General features: G+C 42.7%; 1 protein-coding gene across 1 annotated transcript in view; it reads right to left on the bottom strand.

The window, feature by feature from the left end:
- Positions 1 to 278: 278 nt before the first annotated feature.
- adgb (androglobin) overlaps positions 279 to 24860 on the bottom strand; it is a 49070-nt gene continuing 24488 nt past the window's right edge. The window contains exons 17-33 of the mRNA XM_071915801.2: positions 22915 to 23029; positions 21378 to 21545; positions 20627 to 20765; positions 19709 to 19843; positions 16827 to 16920; positions 14673 to 14804; positions 14131 to 14284; positions 13475 to 13662; positions 12842 to 13008; positions 10703 to 10857; positions 8765 to 8876; positions 5820 to 5971; positions 4725 to 4880; positions 4081 to 4171; positions 3836 to 3950; positions 688 to 871; positions 279 to 473 (exon numbers count right to left, since the gene is read on the bottom strand). Coding sequence (XP_071771902.2) covers positions 279 to 473; positions 688 to 871; positions 3836 to 3950; positions 4081 to 4171; positions 4725 to 4880; positions 5820 to 5971; positions 8765 to 8876; positions 10703 to 10857; positions 12842 to 13008; positions 13475 to 13662; positions 14131 to 14284; positions 14673 to 14804; positions 16827 to 16920; positions 19709 to 19843; positions 20627 to 20765; positions 21378 to 21545; positions 22915 to 23029 — 2452 coding nt within the window. The remainder of the gene's footprint in view (positions 474 to 687; positions 872 to 3835; positions 3951 to 4080; positions 4172 to 4724; positions 4881 to 5819; positions 5972 to 8764; positions 8877 to 10702; positions 10858 to 12841; positions 13009 to 13474; positions 13663 to 14130; positions 14285 to 14672; positions 14805 to 16826; positions 16921 to 19708; positions 19844 to 20626; positions 20766 to 21377; positions 21546 to 22914; positions 23030 to 24860) is intronic.

The raw sequence follows: 24860 nt of genomic DNA, 5'->3' as shown, positions 1-24860 counted from the left end.
TGGGAACCTAATAAATAAATAGTATTCTAGTACAGAACACTTACAAACTAACTTCCCAGAGTCCTTAGTGCCATGTTTTTATTAATTGAGTCAAAATCCAGAAACAATAGACACACACACCTCTGAATCAGGTGCACCAACAATCTTTTCATTAAATATCATTTCAGAAAGAACATGCTACGATATAGTGATTGAGTCCAGATGCCCCAACAGGCCGAGTTCTCAGACATACTGAGAGGTGACGGCTTAGGAGAAGTTCGAGCGGACGTTTATGAGCATCACTTCTTCTTGCCAGCACTCCTGGCTGGTTTGGTGGGCTGCTGGGTGGCAGCAACTGTTTTCTCTAGGTCCGCCTGCCGGGCGTCTTCCAGAGCTTGTTCCTCCTCTTGTTTCTTTATCACGGCCGCCATCAGACGGCTATGGAACGCCTCACGAGCGGCTAGGGCTTTCTTACGCTGCTGACACAAGGCCACCTGGGAAGGAGATAGAGATGCAGAGAGATAAGTTACAGAATGATGTCAAACCATGGGGCAAGAGAAGCTCAACACCAGATATTTCAGACTATCTCTCAGTCACATATTCAAAACTCCTTATTATTGATGTCTACATCGTCTCAAGCAATTGTAGACATCAAGTACTTCTGTCCCTGTCTCGACTGCATATATACATCTTTAGGCCTTAGCTGACCTGCAAGTCGTCATACATCTCCAGCTGGCGTCTCTTCAGCTCTTTCCGGTTGAGCGCCTCCTGTTTGCGGTGCTCCAGCACAGTGTCTCTGAGCAGCCGGAAGCCCTGGATCTTTTCTGAGCGCTCCCTCCGCTGGGCCTCCTCTATCTCTGTGTCCTTCAGCACTGGAAAGTCCCTTTGGCATCTACATACATATACATCACTATACATAAATTTCACTGTCACACAAGCGAATACTTTTTTAGACCTGGCCACTACAAAGTGGTCACTAACCAGAATTCGAATGTGGGATATTTTATTCATTTATTCATAGTGTATGCTCAAGAACTTCTTATAAGTAATATAGTGTCATGTATAAGCAGTCCGCCAAGTAGACAGAAGACTGTTGCACCTGTATCATGACATTCTGAAGGGGATATTCTGAACATACAATACATTTTAAACATCGGCTCAAACAAAAGCAAACCTTTTCTTGGCAATTTTACCTAGAGATTAGACTAGGCAAAAATCTCAAATTCTCCTGCTAAATCTGTTTTACAGGTCAGCTGGGAGATGGGACAACCAAGGCGTTGACGGAGGGACGACGAATAGAAATGGAAATGCGGCAGATTAAATACAGAGATAGGCAGGGGAAATGATAATCCAATAAAATTCCATTTTCCCATTCTGGCATATACCCTCATGAGCCGTGTATGGAGTTACACGCACTCTCTCTCTCTTGCACACACACACACACACACACACACACACACACACCTTATCTCATATCCCAGGTCGTACATTCAGATTGATATCTGAGATGCCAATTTGTTTTCGGTGACCATCAGACCATGTCCTGGTATTTCTCTGTTAAGAATTGACTTCATAACTAAAATGGCATTTGTGTGCGTGTGTGTGTGTGTGTTTGTGTAAGGGAGAGACAGAAATAGAGGTAGAAAGAGACTGAGGTGAGTGAGCGAGTGAGTGAGCAAGTGAGTGAGTGAAAACTGAATGTAGCCCTCCCAGAAGCATACACAGAGGGAGGAATTCAAAGAGAGATTTGACAGTGCTAAATATGGCTGCCTACTTCCTATAAGCTGACCTTGATAAAGAGGGGAGGGCAGTGGAGGTGGTGATGGAGTTCAGCTGGATAATGAACATCACCCCATACGACCTCTTCCACTGTGTGTGAGAGCATGTGTGCGAGCACAAATACTTTAAAGTTGGCATGCATGTGTGTGTGTGTGTGTATGAGCGTGTATCTATGAGGCAGCCTGTCAGGGTCTTGTGCATGTAGAGAGAGAGAGAGGCAGAGAGAGAGAGAGCGAGAGAGAGAGAGAGAGAGAGGGAGAGAGAGGGAGAGAGAGAGAGAGCGAGAGAGAGAGCGAGAGAGAGAGAGAGAGGTGTTGCAGACTAATCAGACTCTCCTAATAGACTGTTCCTCAGGATCTCTCTCCTGGCCCGAATCGCAGGGCATGGTGTCAGCAGCCATTAGCAGCTGGACACGGACACACACACACACATGCACGCCAACGCCCACACACACACACTAAGACAGGATGGAGGGGTGAGGGAGAGGGGCACATCCCGCTGGAGCGGCGAGCTCATCGGGGCCCTGAAATAGCTCTCTAATTAACAGACCCAAATATCATCTAATTTATCATGGAGAGGGACGGACAGAGGGGGAGATGGAGGGAGCGAGGGAGGTATGGAAAGATGGAAGGAGGGAGGGAGAGAGAGAGAGAGATGGTGGGAGGGAGGGAGAGAGAGAGAGAGATGGTGGGAGGGAGAGGAGAAGAGCAATGGGAGAGTTAGTCTCAGGGGTGAACTGTAGAGGGAGACTCTTCCCTTAAGAAGAACACTCGCTGACACAGGTCAAAAGTTAACTCTTTACACAGTGACAAACAGGGAGCTGATAGGTGTTTCTGACATTAACTTTGCATTCACACCACAAGCAACATAAGTAACCAGAATCCATTCGTATTCTATGGCCAAAGAAAAGTTGGCCGATGTTAACCAAGTCCTTTCAGCTGGAGCTGAACTTTTGGGTGACATCACCCATCAGGAGCCAATTATATAGTGAAGTTAATTTATGTCCCTCCTATTGTTGCAACACATTTGGCTCTGTAGCTAGCAATCAGGTAGCTCATGTGTGTGTGTACTGCTACTACTGGGATGATGATGTTTGGGGAATCTTTGATCTGGGGGCAAGTGTGTGCCCTCTTTATTTTTTTATTTACTTGTTGTTGTTGTTTTTTTCAACTTAGCCCCACTTCTTCCTGTGTGTCTATATAATATCGGTATCATTGCTGTGTGGAGTCCATGCGTTGCCCTTCCAGGCAAGGGAGTGTGTGTAGCCTTGTAACACTGCTGTTCACAGCACTGATGGGAGCAAAGGTCATTAACACAGGAAGTCAGCAATGTCCTGCAGGTATTGCATGGACCAATCTGCTGACAAGGATAGCTTAGGAGGGACACTGGCATGTACACATATATAGCAAGCCTGTACACGGACAAACACGCATACACACACAGATACACACAGATACACACACACACACACACACACAATCACCTCACATACTCCCACTCTCTCTCCCCTCGTCTTTTGTAGAATCAGGCCTTACAACTAAGGCTTAATTCCAGCTCGCAAGGCTAGCAGAGCGGAGTGATACGACAATGGGATTAGGCAAGCAGACTGTATACTGCACATTGCCCACAGGACTTAGACAGAGAAAAATGAAATAGTGCTGGACAAATACAGTGGGATGATGAGTCTGTCTGGGCTGTATTTACAATATATATTGTTCTCCCCTTCTCCCCTTACAGCTGAGATGAGAGTTTGTCCAATGGAACAGGCGGAACCAAGGTCTATTACAGCGAGGTATATAAACCAGATAAACCAGAGTGGAACTACATGACAAGCTTACAGATCTCAACCCAAGGACTGAAGTCTGCAAAGTAAAGTTTGAATGTGCCCACATGATGGTGTGGTGACCTGCTCTTCTTAGATCCCCTGTTGGCTTAGCATGTGGTCTCATCATCACCTAACTTTATACCATGATTCCTACTGTCCCAACAAAGAAAGAGACGGAAATAGCAGGGGAAAAAAAGAGAGACAGAGAGAGAGAGAGAGAGAGAGAGAGAGAGAGAGAGAGAGAGAACGAACCTGATGAAGGGAGTGTAGTCCATGGGAATATGTGAGTGTGAGGGATCGGGCTGGATGAGAGTCAACTCTTGACTGGACGGACTAAGAGGCGTGCCAGGAGAAAGTTTGGAAGCAGCTGCAAAAGAGCCAATCAGAAAAGGCTTCATTACCATAATATATAAGACAAGCAGAGCAAGCCACAAACTACTGCTAAGCCTATGAATCGGTGTGGTGTATGTGTGTGTGTGTGTGTGTGTGTAGGGTACCAGGCTCACTGCTCTCTATGTCTTCGTTAGGTATGTCACCACTCGCTCCATGTTGAACTTTGTTGAGAAACTTCTGACGAGACTGCAAGGCCTAAAAACATAGCACAACACATTCATACTCTATGTGTGTGTTTGTATGTATATATTTATATATGTGTGTGTGTGTGTGTGTGTGTGCGTGTGTGTGTGTCTGTGGTAGGCAAGGGCCTGCATTACATTTTCAAGGTAGAATCATGGTATTATACGATTATCCTGTATTATAACGGTATTTATCAGCATTAGCCTTATGTTTGTTAAAAGCACTAAAAATAGTTACAAAACAAATTTTATGAAGCATAGATTTAAATCTCACATTTCTACACTGAACACTGTGCCAGTCCTTCACCATCACCCATGATCTTGCCTTTCTGGCTTTGCTATTATTCTGAGTGTGAGTGTGAGCATGTGACACGTGTTCACTGAATGGGAGAGGAGCTCTGCAAAATAGTGCTGTGTTGCAGTGTGTTCATCTTGTCATCTGAACAGGTTGCTAATCACAATAGTCACAATAACAGAAAATGGTGGCATTACTGCATTTACTGCAGTATACACTGAAACCAATATGCCAACACACTCCTAGTTAGTATGTCTGTGTGTATTGTTACCTTGACAGAGCGGCCAGGCTCAGCCATTTCCCAGGCCTGTTTCATGGCCTTGATCTTGTCCATTCTCTCTGTGTCCTTCTTCACCTCGATGCTCTCTGCTTTGCTCTGCTCGCTGACCACACGCAGCGTCCAGTTAGGTTTGGTCAGGTCCAGGCTCTGCACACACCAAAAAAGCACACAAACTTCAGATGAAATCTTATGCGCATGCACACACACACACAAAGATCTCAGATGAAGGTCACGGTACCACAACACATTATGAGTATGTTTCTTTCCGTGAGCAGCTCAGACAGTCTGGTACAGAGCCAGTCAGCCAGCCAGCCAGAACTCTATGTCCTGTTCAGCTGTCTCATCATCACTGTAAATAATAGATCATTTTTAGTTCATATATTCAGAGATCATTATCTCCTCTACCTCCGCCCATCTCACGCCGCCAACGCAGGAAAAACATTCAAAATGGAAATTTATTGAAGGGGACCACTATTCTGAAAATCTGCCTTTCAAATTTCATTGTGTTTAGCGTTTGACGTGCAGAGCAGCAGAGAATGAAAAGCAATTATACATGGATCAGAGATTTATCAAGCAGCTGTGGCTGCGACTACTAAACCAAGACCATTATTCTGAGAATGATAAACCACAAGATTATACTGTATGATGAAAGCAAATGTCAGTAATATAGATAAACACAGGACATCTTGGTTCTTGAGGGGTACTGTTAATTCGCTGGAGATGCTACTTGTCTGTTAGCATTACAGAGTTAAGAGTCTGTTGACAGTGGTGTCAGCCAAATATGTAAAAGTTGGCATGGCTGACAAAAGCTAAAAATATTACAAAATTCATGTTGGGATTTGGTTCACCATGTAAATATACATGGTTTGGATGGGAATCTGTGGACAGGACATAAGTGGGTACCACGCTAATGTGATTTTTGTGAGAATATCCAATGAAATACAAGCTAATGAAACCAAGAGAGTAATTATTTGGAAATGCAATTTGACAAAACTTATCTTGAGTATACTGAGACAAAATATAATATTGGTCCCAATTTGCAAGTGTAAGGTAGAGTAAGGTAAGGTAGAGTTACTGTTGTATTACCGTTTCCTGCCTGGAACCAGGTTTGGAGCCGGCGGCTGGCTTCTCCTTGTCACCTTTGCCTTTGCGGTTGGATTTGGGTATGGCAGACTTGGGCCCATCATTGCTTGGGGTCTCCGCACTGGCTGAATGGGTCAGTTCATCATGCTTGTCCCCTCCTACTTTTCACATACAGTGGTTATGGGTTAACTTTTGTTATCGTCATCCACTCTTTCTGTTGTGCACTCATTTATCAAATGCTGGCAAAATCGTAATGGCGTTAATCACTGTGCTGCGAATACAACACTATGAGCAATAGTCATATTGTAGTAACAAAAAACTCACAAACTATCTTTGACAAGCATTCATGTTTTCCACATGAAAGTGAGTGACAAAATGATGGATATCTGAGGCAGCCAAAACTGGTTTGATTATGGTTTGATAAGTCATATGCCCATACGGATGGTAAAAAGTAAAATGTTTTACCAAGTGGTTGTGTTTGTCCCAGCGTCCACTGAGAGATTCTCACTTTATTCTAGTAAGCGTACAGTATGCGCACTTTGTAAGTCTCACTTCATGTCAGTATTATCATTATCATGGTGGAGTACAGGCAGAGATTTAGTGGCGATTTTAAAACATTCCAATCCAGTATTGACAATGGAAATCATCACTTCTTTGCCAAACCGTTCACAGGCCTTTTCATTACAGTGTGAAGGGCTAAAGCAATTATTTTGTCCATACCATGTGAAATTGTATGCATTAAATTTCAAAATGAAATTTTACCAATTCAGACCCATAAATTAGCTCTTCATTTTCTAGTGAGTACGAATAAAGCTCATCGGTAGTGAGAGTGTGTGACTGTGTGGGCAAATGTATGTTGTATGGTAGTATGTGTGCTAGATGGCACTGTTGCACTTTATAGCTAAAATGAATACAATCCACGTCTTAGATGAAGCATCAACTATGAGTCCCACTTCTCTGATATAGAGAGGCATGATAATCCATCATTTAGCTGACACCCTGTCATTCTGCCTGAAGGGTTTTGGAACCATGCTGTATGCTCATTGAGCTATTCTTATCACAAGTCATGCTGAAATTCAATGCTCAAATTGGATCTAAATACCAATCAGTGTTGTTGTTGTCATTTCTGGCTAAGCCTTTCGTCGAAAACTGATTTTCATCTCAGTTGGACAAACCTGTACATGTATAGAATGTATTAAAAAAGCTTTAATTCACTGCAAGCATAAAACACCATTTTTCCAGATACTACAAGTGTATTCTACCGTCGAGACAGTAAAGACAATGTGGAGAAGGTTGGCAAGGGAGTGAAAACCACTAGTACAGCTATGTGTACAGCTGTACGTACAGCTGTATGTACTGCTGACGGCTGACTGGTGCAGCTGTATATACTCTATTAGGGTTTAAACTGAAACTGCATACTGTAAATGTGAACGCAGGAAACATGCGCAGTATAGTGTTTCCACTGCAAACGACAGCTTGTTAAAGAGGCTTCAAAGCTTGGCATGGCATATAGAGCGTGTGTATCCATGTAGCATGTAGGGAGCATGATCAAGGGCACAGCCTCACCGCTGAGACAGAGTTAAACTGGGCGAAATTAATTCACTTTCCTGCTGAGATATTTCCCAGGGCACCGGGGGGCAAGAGCCAACTTCATTTGACTTCCCATTGACCCACTTTCTCCAGCTTATTGGAAAACCAGAGGAGGACTGTGTGGACATTTGCCTACACAGACACACATACACACATGGACAAACACACACACACAAGCATAGAAGGGCGAAAAACCTTAAGATGCTCGCAGACATCCACACACACAGACACATACAGACGAACAGACTTACACACAGCATATTTAAGCAGTAACAAAAAATCACACATGGCCATTCCTGTGACAGTAAATACATAAACAAGGGTTTGTCTTCCTCTAGAGTCAAAATATATCTGATATCTGGCTTGTACATGTCAATTTAAGAATGGCTCCCACACACACACACACACACGCACTATGCTTAGACTTCATGCCATGCTAACTGAATGGGTAAATAGAGAGACTATTGTCAGGAGCGACAGAGAAAAGACAATGAGAATTCTAATGACAGCAGGCTGGCCTCTCTCTTCAGACAATCATGCAAATTGTCACCCATGCAGCACCTCTTTCACATCAACATCCACACTCGTGCTGCAATTAATTCATCCCCTTAGAATTTTTAAGAAGCTTTCGGGAAATTTCAAAGCCCTGATTTTTCAATCGTTCCAATTTGTGTAGCATGATAAAAGGCAGCAAAGCAGAGGTGGTGGCAGAGGAGAGGGTTATTGCCTCAGCCAATGACCAGTGGGCACAAGAAATCACACACTGTGATCTGCGAAAGCAGCTGTATTCATTTGGCTTTCATTAGGCTTGTGATTACAGGCCCCTGGCTAGCGGAAGCGAAGAACAAACAGCGTCTGCCTTGGCCCCTGACACTGCCTGCTGAATATCTGGCACATTTCACATGGTGCAGAAAGAATAAGCTTTGCAAAAACAAATATTGAGGGCATATTAGAAAAGCTATTCAGAACTCAGGGCCCAAACGCAGAACACTTTTGAAATGCAATAATAAAACAATGAAATCCCAGATCCATTATAGGGATATTTGGGGATGTTTGAACCAGACATAATGGGAATATGGAATGATAACACTGGAATTCATTTGGATGTTCAGATCAAGACTCATGTTATTAAACCAAATATTTGGATTATCAGAGAATACATATTTTTCATGTTTTCAAGTGCAGCAAAATATAAACACTGACTTTCTTTCCTTCAGTAGGGTGGGTTTAATAATATCCTAGAGTTTCAATTGGCTCCAGCTAGCTGTAGTGTAAGGATGGGGTGACTGGCTTTCCCTAGGGCGACTCAGTGTGGCTGAGTGTTAGACGTGTAGTTGGTGACTGACTTAAATATGTACCTTTTGATTCGTTCTTCTCCAAGTCTCTGAGCATATGGACAAAGGCCAGCTGAGATCCATCCAGAGACCAGCTCTTATAAAGCACCTCTGCCTGCACCATGTATTTATGACCCTGTGAAACACAGCAAAGTAAAGTCAGTGTACAACACCCACTGCATCACAAAATACACATAGATATTACACTGAGTAGAAACACAGAGTGATAGACAGATAACACACATAATGCAAACTATAATGTGCAAAACTGTATTGCTCAAGACGTTTGAAAACCTTGGCAGCAGAGAAAGACATGGGCTATACAGCACAAGACATATAGTATCAACAAAATACACTCAAGGACAACACAAGACACATGCCATTACATGAACAAAGAGCTGTACGCTGTACTAGTGGTGATGGTCCATGGAGAGAGACAGAGATCTTAAAGAGGAACTGCAAATTCTGTTTTGGCTGTTCTCTGCCCTCTTTGACAGAAGCAGAGGCTTTGCAGTTGGCACAAAGGGAGGGAGAGGCAGGGGGCTTGTTAGCCAAGACTATATCAGGGGTGGTAACTCCCACATCCATCACACTGCTCAAAAAATACAGAGTTTCAACAAAATTCCAAGGTGAGATTCAAACCACTAGAGCAAGAGACATACTGTGGTTTTAGACAAAAACAGCAAATTAGCCATATACAGTAACATTTTAACCAGGACTGATGTTTACTGCTATAGTATAACCAAAAAGAGAGCAATTGTATTGTTATGTATTCCTTTAACACCATCATACATCTCTATGGATAAAATAAAACAGAGACACTGGCAAGTGTCGATTTGGACCAGTTTTTTCCTCTTGTGTGCAGGTGTGTGTTTAAGCCCCAAAAGATTACAGTGTAGGGACCTACACCACCAGTCGGCCATTGAGGTATTCAGCATCAATATGTCTGGTGTGTGCTCCTGCAGGGCAAAACAGCGCCTTGATCATTGACCCTTTGCTCTAACCGCTGTTAATCCTGATCAATACTTCTTCATTCTGGGCTGCTGCTGATCTATGGGATCCGACATGATCTGTCTCATTACTACTGATGTCACCACACTGTTGTGTTACTTTTTTTTATTAGTGTTCTTCTGCACTCTCAAACAGATGAACAGTGCTGAAGAGGCTCAGCCCTAAAAAGTATTTCTAACATGGTATGGGTGTGACCAATAAAAAAAAATCCTGCCATGATTGTTTTTATTTTGCAAATAGGACAGTTTCTGATTTACACCTAGAAAACCATGTTGGTAACTAAAAGGCTAAATCAACTGCAGTAAATGACAAATTAATCACACTTATTTAAGTGGTGTAAGCAGTTACCGAGGTGCCATTAAAATGATGGGTCATGTCCAGATGTATAAATGACATTCACCTCCATCATTACAGCAAAACAAATAAACCTTAATTGATTTTCACAATTTTATGGACTTGTATACCCTGTAACATGGGTAAAAGTGTGTGTGTGTGTGTGTGTGTGTGTGTGTGTGTGTGTGTGTGTGTGTGTGTGTGTGTGTGTGTACGACAATAGGACTGTTAGAGAGGGAGGTCTTCAGACAACAGAGTGAGGACTCATAAATCATGTACAAATCACTGGCTCCCTGACAAGCACTGATAAGACACACAATAAAAACAAAACCAGCCCTTTAGTTTTCTGCTGTTCCCCTCTTGCACATATTTTGTCTGTGTGTGTGTGTGTGTGTGTGTGTGTGTGTGTGTGTATGTGTGTGCGTGCACACTCGTGTGTAGGAGAGTATGAGTATCCGGCAGTGAGAAATAGATATGTAGACAGGGAATAAGCAAGCGGGAGCGAGAGATAGGAGAGGAAAAGAGCGATGTATGTTTGTGTTGGCGTGCACATGACATCAGAAAAGTGTTTGAGCAGGAGCAGATAACACACAGACAGTTGTCAGTTGTCAGTGATACCATAGTCTCCGTGGGAGGCTGGTTCTGGTCAGACCAGGAGTCTGTGACCTCCTCTCCTTCTCCTTGTTGGGGAGCGTCTGTCGCCTTGACCCTCTTGTCCTGGGTGGGGGATCCCTTCTGGTTCTCCTCAGCACTTGGGGCTGTGCAGGCGGGGGCTGTAACCAGCAATATACACACAGGATGTTAAATTAAGCATTCATATCCGAGAAAGGATGAGAGTGGTCAGCAAGCTTTCCTTTTCTTACTGACACGACACAAGCATGAACTGAAAGACAGACTAAAGACAGATTGAGAGGCAGGTTTTTGTCTCTAGTGCTTCTAGTTCCACTGTCTGCCCATATTTTACTGTTGATCATGGCTACCACGCTACAAAGTCTTAATCTACAATCAACCAATCTCTTCTGAATCTAATTTATATTCCATAGAAATTGCCACAGTGGAGTGGTAGAGCAAATGTTATTTTGAACTGTTGCTTTAACCATGTGTCTGTGAGGAAGTAAAATCGACTAATCCACAGCTTTACAGTCCATACTGCCACTCAGTTTAAAAATGTTGTCCTTGAAGTCCCTTTGCCCATAATCCCAGCTCAACAAGTTACACAACTCTGAAGGCTAAAACCACTGTCAAGCTATCTGGTGGTGGTGGGGGGGGGGGGATCAACCCCAAGTAAACTAGTGTGTTTTAAGTAGGAGGGACAACAAGTTGGCGTGATGAATTTGTAGCCTGAGTTTGAATGGCAGGCTGGCTACCGGCCTAACTGATAGACTATTCATGGATTCTGGGACGGTTTCAGGGCTGCCACTAAAACTAACTGTGTGGCATGCTGCTCTGTTCATAAAACTGACACAAAAAGGAGGGGTGAGAGAGAACAAAGAACACAAAGCACAACTGTTCCTGTGAGATAGAGAGCAACTGATCAAAGCTTAATGAGGATGGAAAAAATAACTTTTTTAACAAGGTTTTATTAACAGCACTTGGTAAGGGCAGTGACTACAGGATGTGATGTTTCATTTCTGTGTGTGTGTGTGTGTATGAGGAGTAAAATGAAGGGTTCACAGTATGGGTGTTGAATGGGAATGAGATTTTTCCACTATTCACTGCCAGCCTAGCCACCCTGGCATTGTCTGTTAGAACATTACTAAAACAATAAAGTGTGCAATAAAGTTGCAGTCTTTTAATGTTTAATTAATTTAATTAATCTCAATGAAAACCACATGTAAATTCAAAATGATTATAAGGCTGGAGCGTCCTGGTGCCTCAGTGGGTAATGCACTAATGTACTTGCAATGTCATGGGCTTGAACCCTGCTCACCTTTACTGCATATCATCCCCTCTCTCTTCCATATGTCTACCTCCTCACCACTGTATACTATCTAATAAATCATAAATCCACAAAAACAATTTGTAAGGTTAGTATATTGGTGGACAGGAAGTGGCTACAGATGGGAGCCCTGCTGTTTTGATGTCTGCTCAATATGCAGGCCATGTGATGTAATATATTATGGTCGCATTGTCCATTCATGTAGCTTTTTGAGACTGTCAATTTCCTTCATTTTGGGTTTCAAGACCAAAGGGGAAATGGCTCAGGCCTTTTAGTTGTGTAAATTTAACAATGACAAGCTACAGATTTGAACAACAAGCTGGTACTGAGTACTGGTCATAGCTCCCGTAGCACAGACCTACAAATCCACAATGTTACAAAGTAATGATTCAAAATAACCATTGACAAAACTACAGGTGAGGCAATGGGTGACACCGTTCTCAGGTCCTGGTAGGACCTTTAAAGTGGTAATAGAGGCTATGACTAATGCTATTATCAACAGAATAGCAAAAAACAAACTTGAATTAAGTGTACAATATGAAAAGCTGGTAAATTGTTCAGTGAATTTTAGAATGGCACAACAGTGACACTGCTGTTTAGTTGCTTTCATATGTCTTTAGCAGAGGGTTAAATTATGCAGCTGACATTATGACGGACAAAAACAACATACATGACCCAAATGTCACTGAACTTATATGTAGTCTGAGATGCATAATGTTTTGTGATACAGATAATTGCGTGGCAATCTAATAAATCTTCTGCCAAGATGCAGGTGGGTTTGCTTCATCCATTACACCCCAAACCAGTGGACGACTCACCTCTGTTGGACTGGAAGCGGAAGACAGGAATGACCACGTGCCCCTTCCCGGTGTTGCAGGCCACCTCCTTCTCATGGTCCAGGATGGACAGACAGATCAATACGTCTGGCTTGGATGTCTGGAACTGGACTGTTCCCAGGTGGTCCGCTGTCACCTTGACGGAGTAGCTGTGGAAATGTTCCAACAGTTGTTGTTGGAGTATCATTAGTCTCTCAAACCACCTTTAATATCAACTTTTCAGGAACTAAGGAAAACAGCCTTGTTTTTAGCTTGACCACCATGCATTTTTGAGTTTATCCAAAGGGGTATGAAAGGGTTTCAAAAGTGACATGTCGTAGAATTTTCCCATAGAGGAACATGTAATCATTCAATTGAAGTTAAAACAGAACAGAAAGATGTTTAATAAAAAATGTACTGTGTGACGGTTGTCATGAGTCAGAGAGCTCGCTTAGTGTCAGTTTTTCATTTACATAAAGGATGACAATACTGGGCTGGTAAGTGAGAGCTGAGAGACTTGGTAAATCCTGGACGTCCTGAACAACAATGAATTTCTCATTGATCAATATAAACCATGTCATGATGAATCAACTTAACCTGACAGTCAAATGAATGCCTCATAATCCTCTGTCTTACCGACATATTATGTTTTTGTCATTGGGAATGTAATAATCCCGGAATTCCTTCACTGAGAAGTTGCTGAGTGGAGTCTCACAGGCCAGTTGTGGAAGGGGTTCCCTTGAGCCAATCAGGCGCATCCTCCACTTGGCACCAACAAGGGGAGTTTCAGGTGTGAACACCTCTGCTACAAAGGTATAGCCAAGCTGCAATGAGGGAGGCAGAGAGATTTACACATGATGTCAAGACATCTTTACTTACAGAGGGAGGTGTGTGAGACAGATGCAAAAGAGGGAAATCACAGCAAAGATAAATTCACATTTACTGTACTCTTCAGAATTTATTTCATGTCTAATGTTGGGAATACCTCCTCTACATAGCAACTCCAATATCATTACACCAGCCCTGATTGGCTGGCATTGATGACATATTATGTGTCAGGGAGGAAAAGGACACTCCCTCTCCTTATATTGAGCTGATGCATGCCACCCATCAGTCATGACAAGCTTGTATCTAGCTTCTGATAAGGTCATGCAGGAGGCATTCCTAAAGTGAGGCACTTTATCATGGTAATTAGAAATCTGGGGATAAGCAAATAAGTTACCAAGAAATACATCCTCAGAATGCCAAGGACCTGAGACTTTGTAGCACAAGAATTTACAGCACAAACAGACCTTATTGGGTTCAAAGACATGAGGGGCTACTTTGTTGAAGACTCTGCACAGCTCCTCTCCTGTGTCGTTGTCTATGATGTGGAGCAGACAACAAGGGGCTGGAGAGTAGACCTTTGCTACCAGCAGCATCTCCTTAGGAACCAGGAACACCTCTCTTTGCAAAAAAGACAAGGGAGTGACCAACAAGTCAATGAATTACAAAGTGATGATCCCCTGTTTTTGTTGAAATTCTGAATATGAACTTTAACTTTTAATGCTTCACATTCATACAGGTAGACACATTCACACTTTGGAGCTGCCCAGCACAACCACAGTTTTCCACTGTTGACCACTGAGCAGCTTCACTGGAGATACTGAGGGTTAAGTGCCTCGCTCAAGGTCAACTTGACAGTATTTGTTGAGGGAGGAACGTTGCTGATTCACTTTAATTCACCCAGATTTTCCAAGCCGGTCTGGGGATTCAAACCGGCAGCCTTCCAGTGACAAGCCTAATTCTCTAACCTTTAAGCTACCGCCTGTACGGTGTGCCTGTGTGTCCTAACCTAAAGACCAAGACCCAGGAGTTGGCTGTGTCCGGGAGGGGTACAGAGTAATCAGCGAAGGTGATTCTGGTCCTCTCATCCTGCTGACAGGGGTAGAGTTCTGCTGTCTTCTCAGAGTGGCTGAGGATACACCTGTGTGACAGGAATCATAGCAGGAGAGAGAGGAGGAGAGAGAGCCAGGGATGAGGGGTCAGTACAATCAGGACAATGGAGTGAGAGGAGGGAATATTGACTCACACACTGACATTTCTTTGACCAACACCTATTCTTACAGCTTTGGTCTCTCTAGCCTGAACCGCAGATGCATTAAAACATACTGCCACTTTAAACGAGACCCTCTACAGCTAAACTTGCGCCTCGTCAAAACCACATTGTAGATTAATAATCTAGAGTAAAACAGTAAAGTAAAATAGAATGGAATAGGTCATTTACCACATTGTCTTCAACAGCAGGTCTATTCTACTCTGTGTCTGTGTGTAGAACTGCCAGTAATATCCATCAGTGAAAAACTATGTTATTTTGCCTCAGTACAACATTCCTTAAATTCCTTAATACTTCACTCAAGTCATTGTAGGTGGCGATATTTGGCTCCCTAAACATTCTCAAATAAAATACTTTTTAACCCACACAACTTGACCAACAGCACATTCTTTTTTACAGCAAAGGCCTGAAGAAGAGCCACTGATCAGCTGGAACAGCCACCGCAGCATGTAAAGCTCAGAATTGTTGAGGATTGCTTTTGGAAAGCTTTTAGCAGTATGTTTTATTATTCTTTTTTGTCCCCTGCTTGAGAGAAGCAAAACAGCATTGTTGATCGAGGTATTGATTATGGACGTGCATCTCAAAGCATGTTTGTGTATTGATTAGTGTCAGGGTGAATCCATGCCTTCAGACGGTGCTGCCTGCATACAGAACCTCACTACCAAGACAATCACTAAAACAAACACTGGGTTCATTTTGCCTGGCCAGACATGCACTTAACTGTCTATTGCTGCAAAAAAGCAATACAAAGCAATCTAACACCATTTTCAAAAATCACAGGCATTTGACCAAGTCTGAAGATTACCAATATATATATATATCTATATAACCTAGCTGAAATGCATTCCAGCAATAGCATTTGGTGCCATTATATAACCTGAATAAAGATTGCGTTCAATTATTTGATATAATCATCATCACCATACGTATTCCAAATCTGTGAACAGTCTTGCACAAACTGATTTGGTTTTGAGCGTTATTGCACGTTTGACTTCGTTCTCCAAGTGCTGTCATCTGGAGGAGACATTCCAGAGTGCGTTAAATACAACTTTGTGACAAGGCCTAAAACCTAAAAGAGGGATAATGATGAAACTACAATTTTATATACAGAGTATATACACAGTATAGCGAATTGGGCTCTTTAGGAATTTCAATTTAAAACAAAGAATTAAAACCACATATACAGTATAGTGAAAAGACGGTCGCAAAAAACATTTTCTGAAAATAAATTTCACCAACGGCTGGGACAAAACTGAATTCAGATGTATTATGGATGAAAGGCCAGTTTAACAAAACCCCAGCAACAAAGACTTCATCTGAGGAGCGTGACTACACTTCACATCTCAGCTCTGAGTTTGACTGAAGTGGATGTTTCCATCAATCAGTACAATCTCAAAGGCCCACCATCCCCCAAACCCCCGACGCTACATACACACATACCCGCCAAGCCTCACACTCGCGCGCACACACACACTTCCCCAGGCAGCGGGTCATTCGGCAGACGCCGCTAGCCGATTGGAACGAGGAGAGGATAAACAGCAGATGGTACCACCGGGAAAAGATGGAACACAATGTGGAAAAATACTCCCCGCCTAGCCGCCACAGGACACAGCCAGGAGAGGGAGCAGATTCTGGGCATGCAGCGCAAGATAGAGAGGCTAAACGGATGCCATGCAATGTACATAGCATTGGCACTGTATACTGTAGCAGGAATGCACTTACATTTTCTCAAATAATAGGGTAAGTTGGTGTGAACGAATGTGTTATGTTAATGAGGTGTACTGCGTTTTGGTGTTACTGTGTGTGTATAAAATTCATACATTATGTACACATTATTCATTATTAGTCATTAGGATTATGTATTTTTTCAATATTTATACTTTTTACATTTACCGTAGCAAGAAGAGAGCATGTTTCTCTGCATCTGATTCAACACTCAGCCACATGTCTAAAAGGGTCTTAGATGCTCTCACATTCTCCTTTGTGCCTGGATGAGATGAACACACACACATGCAGATGTACACACACACAAACACACACACACACACACAGAAAAGTAGCTGGCATTCATAAAAGATGAAAGACAATCCACTTTGAAGTCAGACATGAAAACATCATTATTGTAGTTGACCTAGTTTGGGGTAGGGAAAAGATAGGGGGTAAAATGCATTTTTGACTCATTCAGTGACAAAAGCGAGGAGAATGTTCACACCTTGACACTCACCTCGCCACGCAGGCGACCACACTGACAACAGAGCCGTTCATGAAAGATAGTAGTATGTGTTCATGGGTATGTGTGTCCCAGTCTGTGTGTGTCTGCGCACATAAGTGAGAGAAATGCTCTGAAGTGACAGCTCAATGACAGCCGTTTTCTCATCTGGCATGTGGCATAGACGTCCTCGCCTCCTCCCTCCCTCCCCTCCCTCCCTCACGCCCAACCCTCCTTTTCAGATGGCCACTTCCCCAAATCAATACAGCCATTATAGGGGCCAAGCCTGGCGATGGGGAGACGAAGAACCCCTATCACCTCTTTAACCAGAGAGGAGAGAGAGAGACAGACAGACAGAAAGGGAGAGACAGGGAGAGAGGGCAGATGGAGAAAGGGAAAGGGGAAAAAGAGAGAGAAACGATAAAGTGGGAAAGATGAAGGAGAGAGAGAGCAATGAAGAGAGAGAAATGAGGGGTGAGTGGCGGGGTGTTTGAGGTACAAACAGAATGCACTGGCCGTCTGCTATATTATTATTAGTTTTGTCAGCTAAAACAGCAAAAGGCAGATTCCTACTTTTTTTCAAATGGCTTTTCAAAGTGTAGCTAGACGTGCAGTGCTTTTAAAATATGATCGGTGTTTTGCCATTAAGTGCCTCTCTGAAAACTGCACTTTTTGTGCTATGACTAGTACATGAATAAGATCTGAGAGAAGTTAACTATGACAGGCCTATTTCATAAAAGTCGAGCATTGAGTCTGTGTGTGTGTATATATGTGTTTATCTGTGTGTATGTGTGCGCATTTTGTGTGCGTGTGTGTGTGTGTGTTGGCTAATGCTTAAGCCACATAACCGCCAACTTAACATTTTTTAGCACTGCTGGCAGATGGATTCTATAATGATGTGAATATTAAAATCAAAGACAGATGACCTTTGGTGCGCTGGAGCCACATAGTCAATCCATAAAAACATTAAATGAGATTCCATTGACCCTATAGCACAACATAGTTTTATGTGAAAGCTGCATTAAATGAGGCTGTGTGTACTCCCATATGTGTGAGCTGCAGTTAGACAGAGGGGCAGAGTGTCATGTGTTCTGCCAGCCTGGACAGGACGCAGTGAGCTGCAGGCCCTGGCAATAAATAGAGAATGTCTGGGCATGTCTCTCACCTCCAGTGTTTCCTCTGTATTCATTCAGCAGTGGTGCACCGCCACAGCAAGAAAATTACCACCTCTGCTAGAGAAAATGGGAAATTTAAATAATTGTATAATTTACTAAAACATAAAAAAGTACAACTCTAATGTGTACCATTAATGTGTTTACTATGATAAAGTATCCAGAGCAAAACATGTTTAGCACTGCAACCTGCAATAGAGTCATAATTGGCACCAAAGCAGGGATGGATAAGGAACCAAAACAAATCATTCCCCCCAAGCACCACTGCTGAATAAAGTCACAGGGGAAACGCTGCTCAACTGCACAATACCCAGGCCCACTCTATTTCTTTATCACTCTTTCTCTATGTAATCTCTCTCACTCCCTCTCCCCAAACTGTCCAATGTGCACTCTTTCTCCGTTTCTCTATCTTCTCTGCCCTATCTTCTCTTCCCTATCTCTTTCACTTGCTGGTGCAACTGAGAGGCTTGGCTATTGATGGCGGAATAGTGTGTATATGTGTGTGTGTGTGTGTGTGTGTGTGTGTGTCTCTCCTCTCTGGCCGCCCCCTCATCTGTCAGGCTGTATTAGTAAGAGTGGCAGTCTCATCAATAAGTATTCGTCCCTCTGCCCAGAGGCCCGATATATGCCACGGGGCTAACTCTCAACAGTGAAAGAAAGAAGCAGAAGGTGTAGCATGTGTATGTGTGTATGTGGGTGTGTGTGTGTGTGTGCCCATGGAATCAGTCTATATTCTATATCTCAGCAGAGATGCCTATCAGGGTTAAAGGCCATGCTAACTGCCAGGCCACATCAACATCGCACTTTCTGCCATGGGAGACAATCACCAGATGCCTCACAAGTACTCACACATTCACCACATACTGTAGGTAAGCAACAATAAATACGCATTCCCATGTCCAACTCCCCCCAACTATAGATAGAGACTGGCATCATGACAGGCTAATAAAAATACAAAATAGATGTTTCAATTTGGTTCACTGAACATGTTGTTTTGATGGGAATCTACTAGCAGGAGACAAGTATTTTTTATTTCCTCGCTTAGCCCCGCTTCTTCAAGAGTATCCACATGTGAGGCTATGTGATCAAAGCAGAATTTAAAGCTGTTTTCTTCAAACCAAGATTTGGGACTATTTACTATTGTTTTTAAATAAAGATAACATTTAAATATTGATATATTAAAGTGGGATAAGTGTTTTGTCCCAAGTTCTTGGTTTCTCTTCTATCTGATTCTTTTACCTCATTTTTCTGCCGCTTTGTGCCCCTACCTGACATTTTTGGAGTTTGATAGCAGGGGGCATCAAACTCCAAATACTGTAGCTTAAAATGTGAAATGATACAGTGAGTGCCTTTTTGATGTGTGTATGTGTGTGTTTGTGTGTGTGTGTGTGTACCAGGTTTTGAGGCATTAAGGACCTCTCGTGCCAAGTGTCCTTTGAAGCCAGCCTGGAGGACGGTGACTGCCTGGATCTCCTTGTCTGTCGGCTGCCTGTCTCCCCAGCCCTCTGGAGGCTCTGACACTGCTTCCACTAAACAAACAGTGACAGGAGAGCAGTGCAAACTATGTATTTACATAGAACTCTTAGTGCTTCTGTCAACCTTCTTGGAATACCAGAGAGGCAGGGTTTGCCACACAGGACAATACAATGAGTGACAGAAAGTTTAGACAACTGCAGTAAAGTATTTTAAAAATTGTACTTCATTAATTTCAGTGTATTGTTCTGCGAATGAGATCTTAATCTATCCTGATATGATAAACACCATCGATCTGGTGAACCAACCATGTTAAAATAAACACAAATAATTATTTTACCCAGGTTTCATAGATATGCAATGAATATTAGGAACAGTTGAGAGGTGCCATTTCAATACACTATATTTGCATTTTGAGGGAAAAAATGGCGTTCGTTGCTCAATATTTAAAAAAAAAAAAACAGTAACATTAAGTTTTACTTTCATGTAATATCATTTTGTTACAGTAAGGGTCACAGTTTTTTTCAGGTATCTAATTTTGGAATAAACTCTTGCCCTGCTCTTTCCATTAAATAGACTGACCAGGTAAAATCATGTGAATGTTATTATCTCTTATTGATTTCACAAGTTAATTCCATTACAGCCATGAAGGGGAATGAAGATGAACGGTAGGAGGTTAAAGAGGAATTTGGAAACCTTGAGACAACTGACACAAAATTGAGTAAAATGGGTGCAACTTAATATTAGGTGCGCTAGTTACACGTTTAGTCACGAACATAGATAGACCACACACAAAATTAACACACACACACACACGCACACACATAAGAGGCTCCTACATGTAGGTCCATGTTCCCTGGTGTCAGTGCTGAAGAGTGAGGGGTCAGTAGTGAGGGCCTGCACAGCAAACCGCTCCTCTGCTGTCAAGTTCCTGTCCAGGGCTTCAGACAGCATGTGGTACACTGCCTTGTTAAACACCTACAGGCACCAACGCACACACACATGTAAGCATGAACGCACACATAAACACACACAGGTGGAGAGGGAGAAGGAGTAAGAGGACAGAAGTTTGCGTGTGTGTGTGTGTGTGTGTGTGTGTGGGTGTGTGGGTGCGTGTGTATGTGTGCATGTTGGGGGGTGCGAGGGTGCTAATTCTTTCAGCTATTCTGATGATTTACACTATTGTAAATGCATTTATTTAAGCAATAAACCATGAGAGGCTGTGCCTTACAGTGATTTTTCTCTTCTTAAATGACTGTAAAGCACGGCCTTGAGTGGCTATGGCGGTAAAATACCAATGTATTAAAAAAGAAACCACTCAAATGTTGATTAATTGAACTGAAAAAAAAAGTGGTTGCTGAGCAACACATGAGTACAAGTATGAATGGTGATTTTCGGTGAGCTTATTAATTAAATGCTCTTTGGTCACAGATGTGCATTACAATGTGATTCAGCCAATTGGAACTGAGGACCGGAACTATTATGCAACTTGTATTTACATGTATTAAAATGTATGCAATTGCAAAACATTTAGGAATGTAAGCAATTCAGCGTATGCATGAGTGTGGTTGCTGTATGTAAGCAAGCTACCCGATGGTGTTCCCATCTTTCCATGGTGGTGTTGATGTTTTGGGGACAACAGGCCTCTTCCAGGACCCTCCTGGCCACTGGTTGGTCCTGCTCATCGCTGAAGGAGGCCACCACTCTGGCCAGGGCCCTCAGGATGGACGAGGCCTGCTCATTGAAACGCACACTTTCCTGGACAACACCGGGTAGGAGTGGGGAAGCATCTCAAGTTTGATTACAGGTGCAAATTAAATACCCAAAATATGATTAAACAGAATTTCACTGGTGGAATGCATTGGGAGTGCATACAGTAAATTAGCTACGCCAACTGTGCTTAGGTGGACCGTGGAAGGAAGTTGAAATAATGGCATGTTTTGTTTTGTTTGTTTTTTTCACATCCACACTCCTACCATCCCTACCACTGTTTCTCACGTCAGGCTGCTATTGAACAATGTTACATTTATTCTTTTTAATAAAAAAAACTGAAAGCCTGATATAAGAGTAAAAAAAAATACACACGAGGAGTGAGTGTGTCATTAGTCTCATCAAAATGCCTCAAGTTATTTTTGTGGTCCAGTTAGACGCACGTGTGACAGTCTGATGTGTAATATACCTGGAGGTGCCTGTTCTGCTTACTGTAGTGCTGTGAATAAGACACCCAGTGCAATCACAACCATAAATGTATTACAATAAAAGAAATTATGCAAACTGACACTGGCTAAGAATTGAGAGTGCAAATCTACGGTCTATTACTATCAAGATGACGATATGCTAGTTAACCAGATGTGTTTTTCCGAAGCAAGAGCTGGAATAAACCCATCATCGTGTTCAAATGAGTTCAATTCTGTATCTGTGTCATATTTCCATCATTTCAATATGACTTGACTCTACATGGTGTGCATTCTATCCTGTGTTTTTTGTATGAACTCGAGAGGCGACTTTTTGATACAGATTTCTCTCTTGCGTTGTCATCTCGCCATCGGTATGTATGTGCGTATGTTTTCTATTTCTGTTTCATTATGTTTTTGATGCAGCTCGTGGCAAGACAATCTCCCCACTGGGATTAATCAAGTATTCATTGATTCATACATTTGTTGCTTCACCACTCTACTTCCCTCTCACTACCTCCCCCTCTCACAGCTTGTTTGTTTTTGTGTATCGTGACTAGCGGTTTTGCGAGCTTTTTGTGAGAGGAAGTGAGTTGGAGGTGGAGAAGGAAATTAAAGCAAACACATATCTTCCCTTAGATTAGAAATTTACTTGTAGAGTTATATCTCTCTTGTAGCAGCAGATTTGGTGTAATGATGGATGATAGAGTGAAGAAGACGAAGGATGCAATGATGAAAGAAGATGAAAAAAAGCTGTCCATATATTGATTGGTTTGGGTGTATTTAGACACAGAACAAGGGAATGAACAAGGGGTTATGCAGTGTTTCCTTTACATTCATTTAGCTGTGGTGGATCCCCACAGCTGGAATGTATCTAACCTGGGTCTCAGGACCAAAATGAACCTGCCAATCTACAAAAAATTCTGGGTTATGGGACGTGCCAGCTCACTCACCTTGGTGAGGTGTGGCATGACGGTTTCTTCGTCTCCAAAGATGAAGGGCGTCGTGCTGCACAGGTGGACGTGGTAGCCCAGTGCTGCCCTTGTGTGGATGCACAGCACATGGCGCCTGGCGAGAGAGAGGGGGGTTGGCATTTCGAACACATGTACCAGAGTACAGGTATACTGCAATTGTGAATTACTCAAATAATTTCTTGTTTATTTGCTACCTAAACCTCACAAGACAGGGTTTGTCCATCCAAATATCACATTTTACATTTACATTACAGGTATTTTTCTGACACTCCTGTGCAGTGCCTTACAGTGAATGCAACAGTAGAATAAGCTTAAATTCTTAGGTCACCAAAATTGCAAGCAACCAATCGTAAAGAGTGCAAAGGTCACTCTTCACCCATCGCCCTGTGGCCCCACAGTTTTTGGTAATGCACATTGCACAATCATGGGCAAATGCATGAAAGAACAGGTCATCCCCCTTTAATAAAAAGCCTTTCAATTCTTAATGGTGGAGCTCTGTTTCCGTCCAGTGGTACTACCTGGGTCAAGCAGGCACCAGTGCCGCAGTGTAATCTCCTCTCTGCCAAGTGCCAGGCTGAGTTCACAGGGCCTGGTCAGGCCTGACAGAGAGGAACCCCACTTCCCTGGCCCCATTAGCTTTACATAATTCAGCCATCACAGCCTAACTAGATGGATGAGCACTGAGCCAGAGCTGGGCTAGTGCTCTAGAGGACAGAGAAATGCATAAGGAGGCAAAAGGGGAATGAATGGGAGGGAGAGGGAAGATGGAAAAAGAGTAAAGTAAGGGAGAGAAAACAGATGAGAAGAGCAGAGACAAACAGAGGCGAGATCTACAAAGGAGAAACAGACAGAAACACCTAAGAATTAGAAGACTAGAACAGATCAAACATGTTCAAATAATATGGATCAAGAGAGCACAGGGGGGCGGGGGAGAGACTTTGAAGAAAATGACACACTGGCAAAATACTGTGCCCCAGAGAGATGGATAGAGAGAGACAGACAGAAAGAGAAAGAGTGTTGAGATTGACTGCTGCACAAAAGCAATTGCAAATCAGCTTTTTTTTTCTTGGAGAGTGTATTCCATGGGGCCTATAGGCATGATAAGTTGAGTGCTATGTGTGTGATTACGGCTCTGTGGTAATTGCACTGCCGCGTACCTCCGCCTGACCCCAGAAACTAGGCCCTCTGCTTCTAGGCCAACTAGCATCCATTAATAGAGACTAGGACAGATGCTTTTTACTGCTTCTCGGAGCATCTGAGGTACGCAGCTATCCTCTGCTCACTTTTAGCTTTGCAGTTCTTAACTTAAGTAGATCTCTGTATAGCTGCAGGAATCAGAACAATGGTGAAAAGGTTATGCATTCAATTTGGTAGATGCTTTTATCAAAAGCCCCAAACAGCACTGAGCAAAACAAACATACATTTTTTTACAGGTGCCCATGATGGGAATTAAATCCCTTTAACTTTGGCAGTATGAGCGCCATGTCAAGGATCGCTTATGGTTATGAGGGGTTATGAGGGGTAAGTGTGAAATGTGACAAACTATTTTTTCATGCAATGTGAGAAGGATGGCATTCTGTTTACCACGTCCTACAAATTCACAGAGTTGAAATGTGACTGCCATTTATAGAATTCAAATCGGAGAACATCACATGGATTTGGCAACATGAGATATTCAACATTATCTTATCTCAGCAAACCTCTCTGATGAAGTTAAGAGTTCCCACTAGGGATGTCAAGAATATTTTTGACCGGTTACGCATGTCGGTCTATAGGTTAATTTGCATACACCAGTGTTGCCAACTTGGCGACTTTGTCGCTAGACTTAGCGACTTTTCAGACCCCCCTGGCGACTTTATTTCTCAAAAGCGACTAGCGACAAATCTGGCGACTTTTTCTGACCATGGGAAGCAATGTTAATGTGT

This window comes from Centroberyx gerrardi, chromosome 18 (genome assembly GCF_048128805.1).
Source record: "Centroberyx gerrardi isolate f3 chromosome 18, fCenGer3.hap1.cur.20231027, whole genome shotgun sequence".
Taxonomy (NCBI): domain Eukaryota; kingdom Metazoa; phylum Chordata; class Actinopteri; order Beryciformes; family Berycidae; genus Centroberyx; species Centroberyx gerrardi.
Note: the sequence above shows the minus strand (reverse complement) of the source record. Positions and strands in the feature narration are given on the sequence as shown.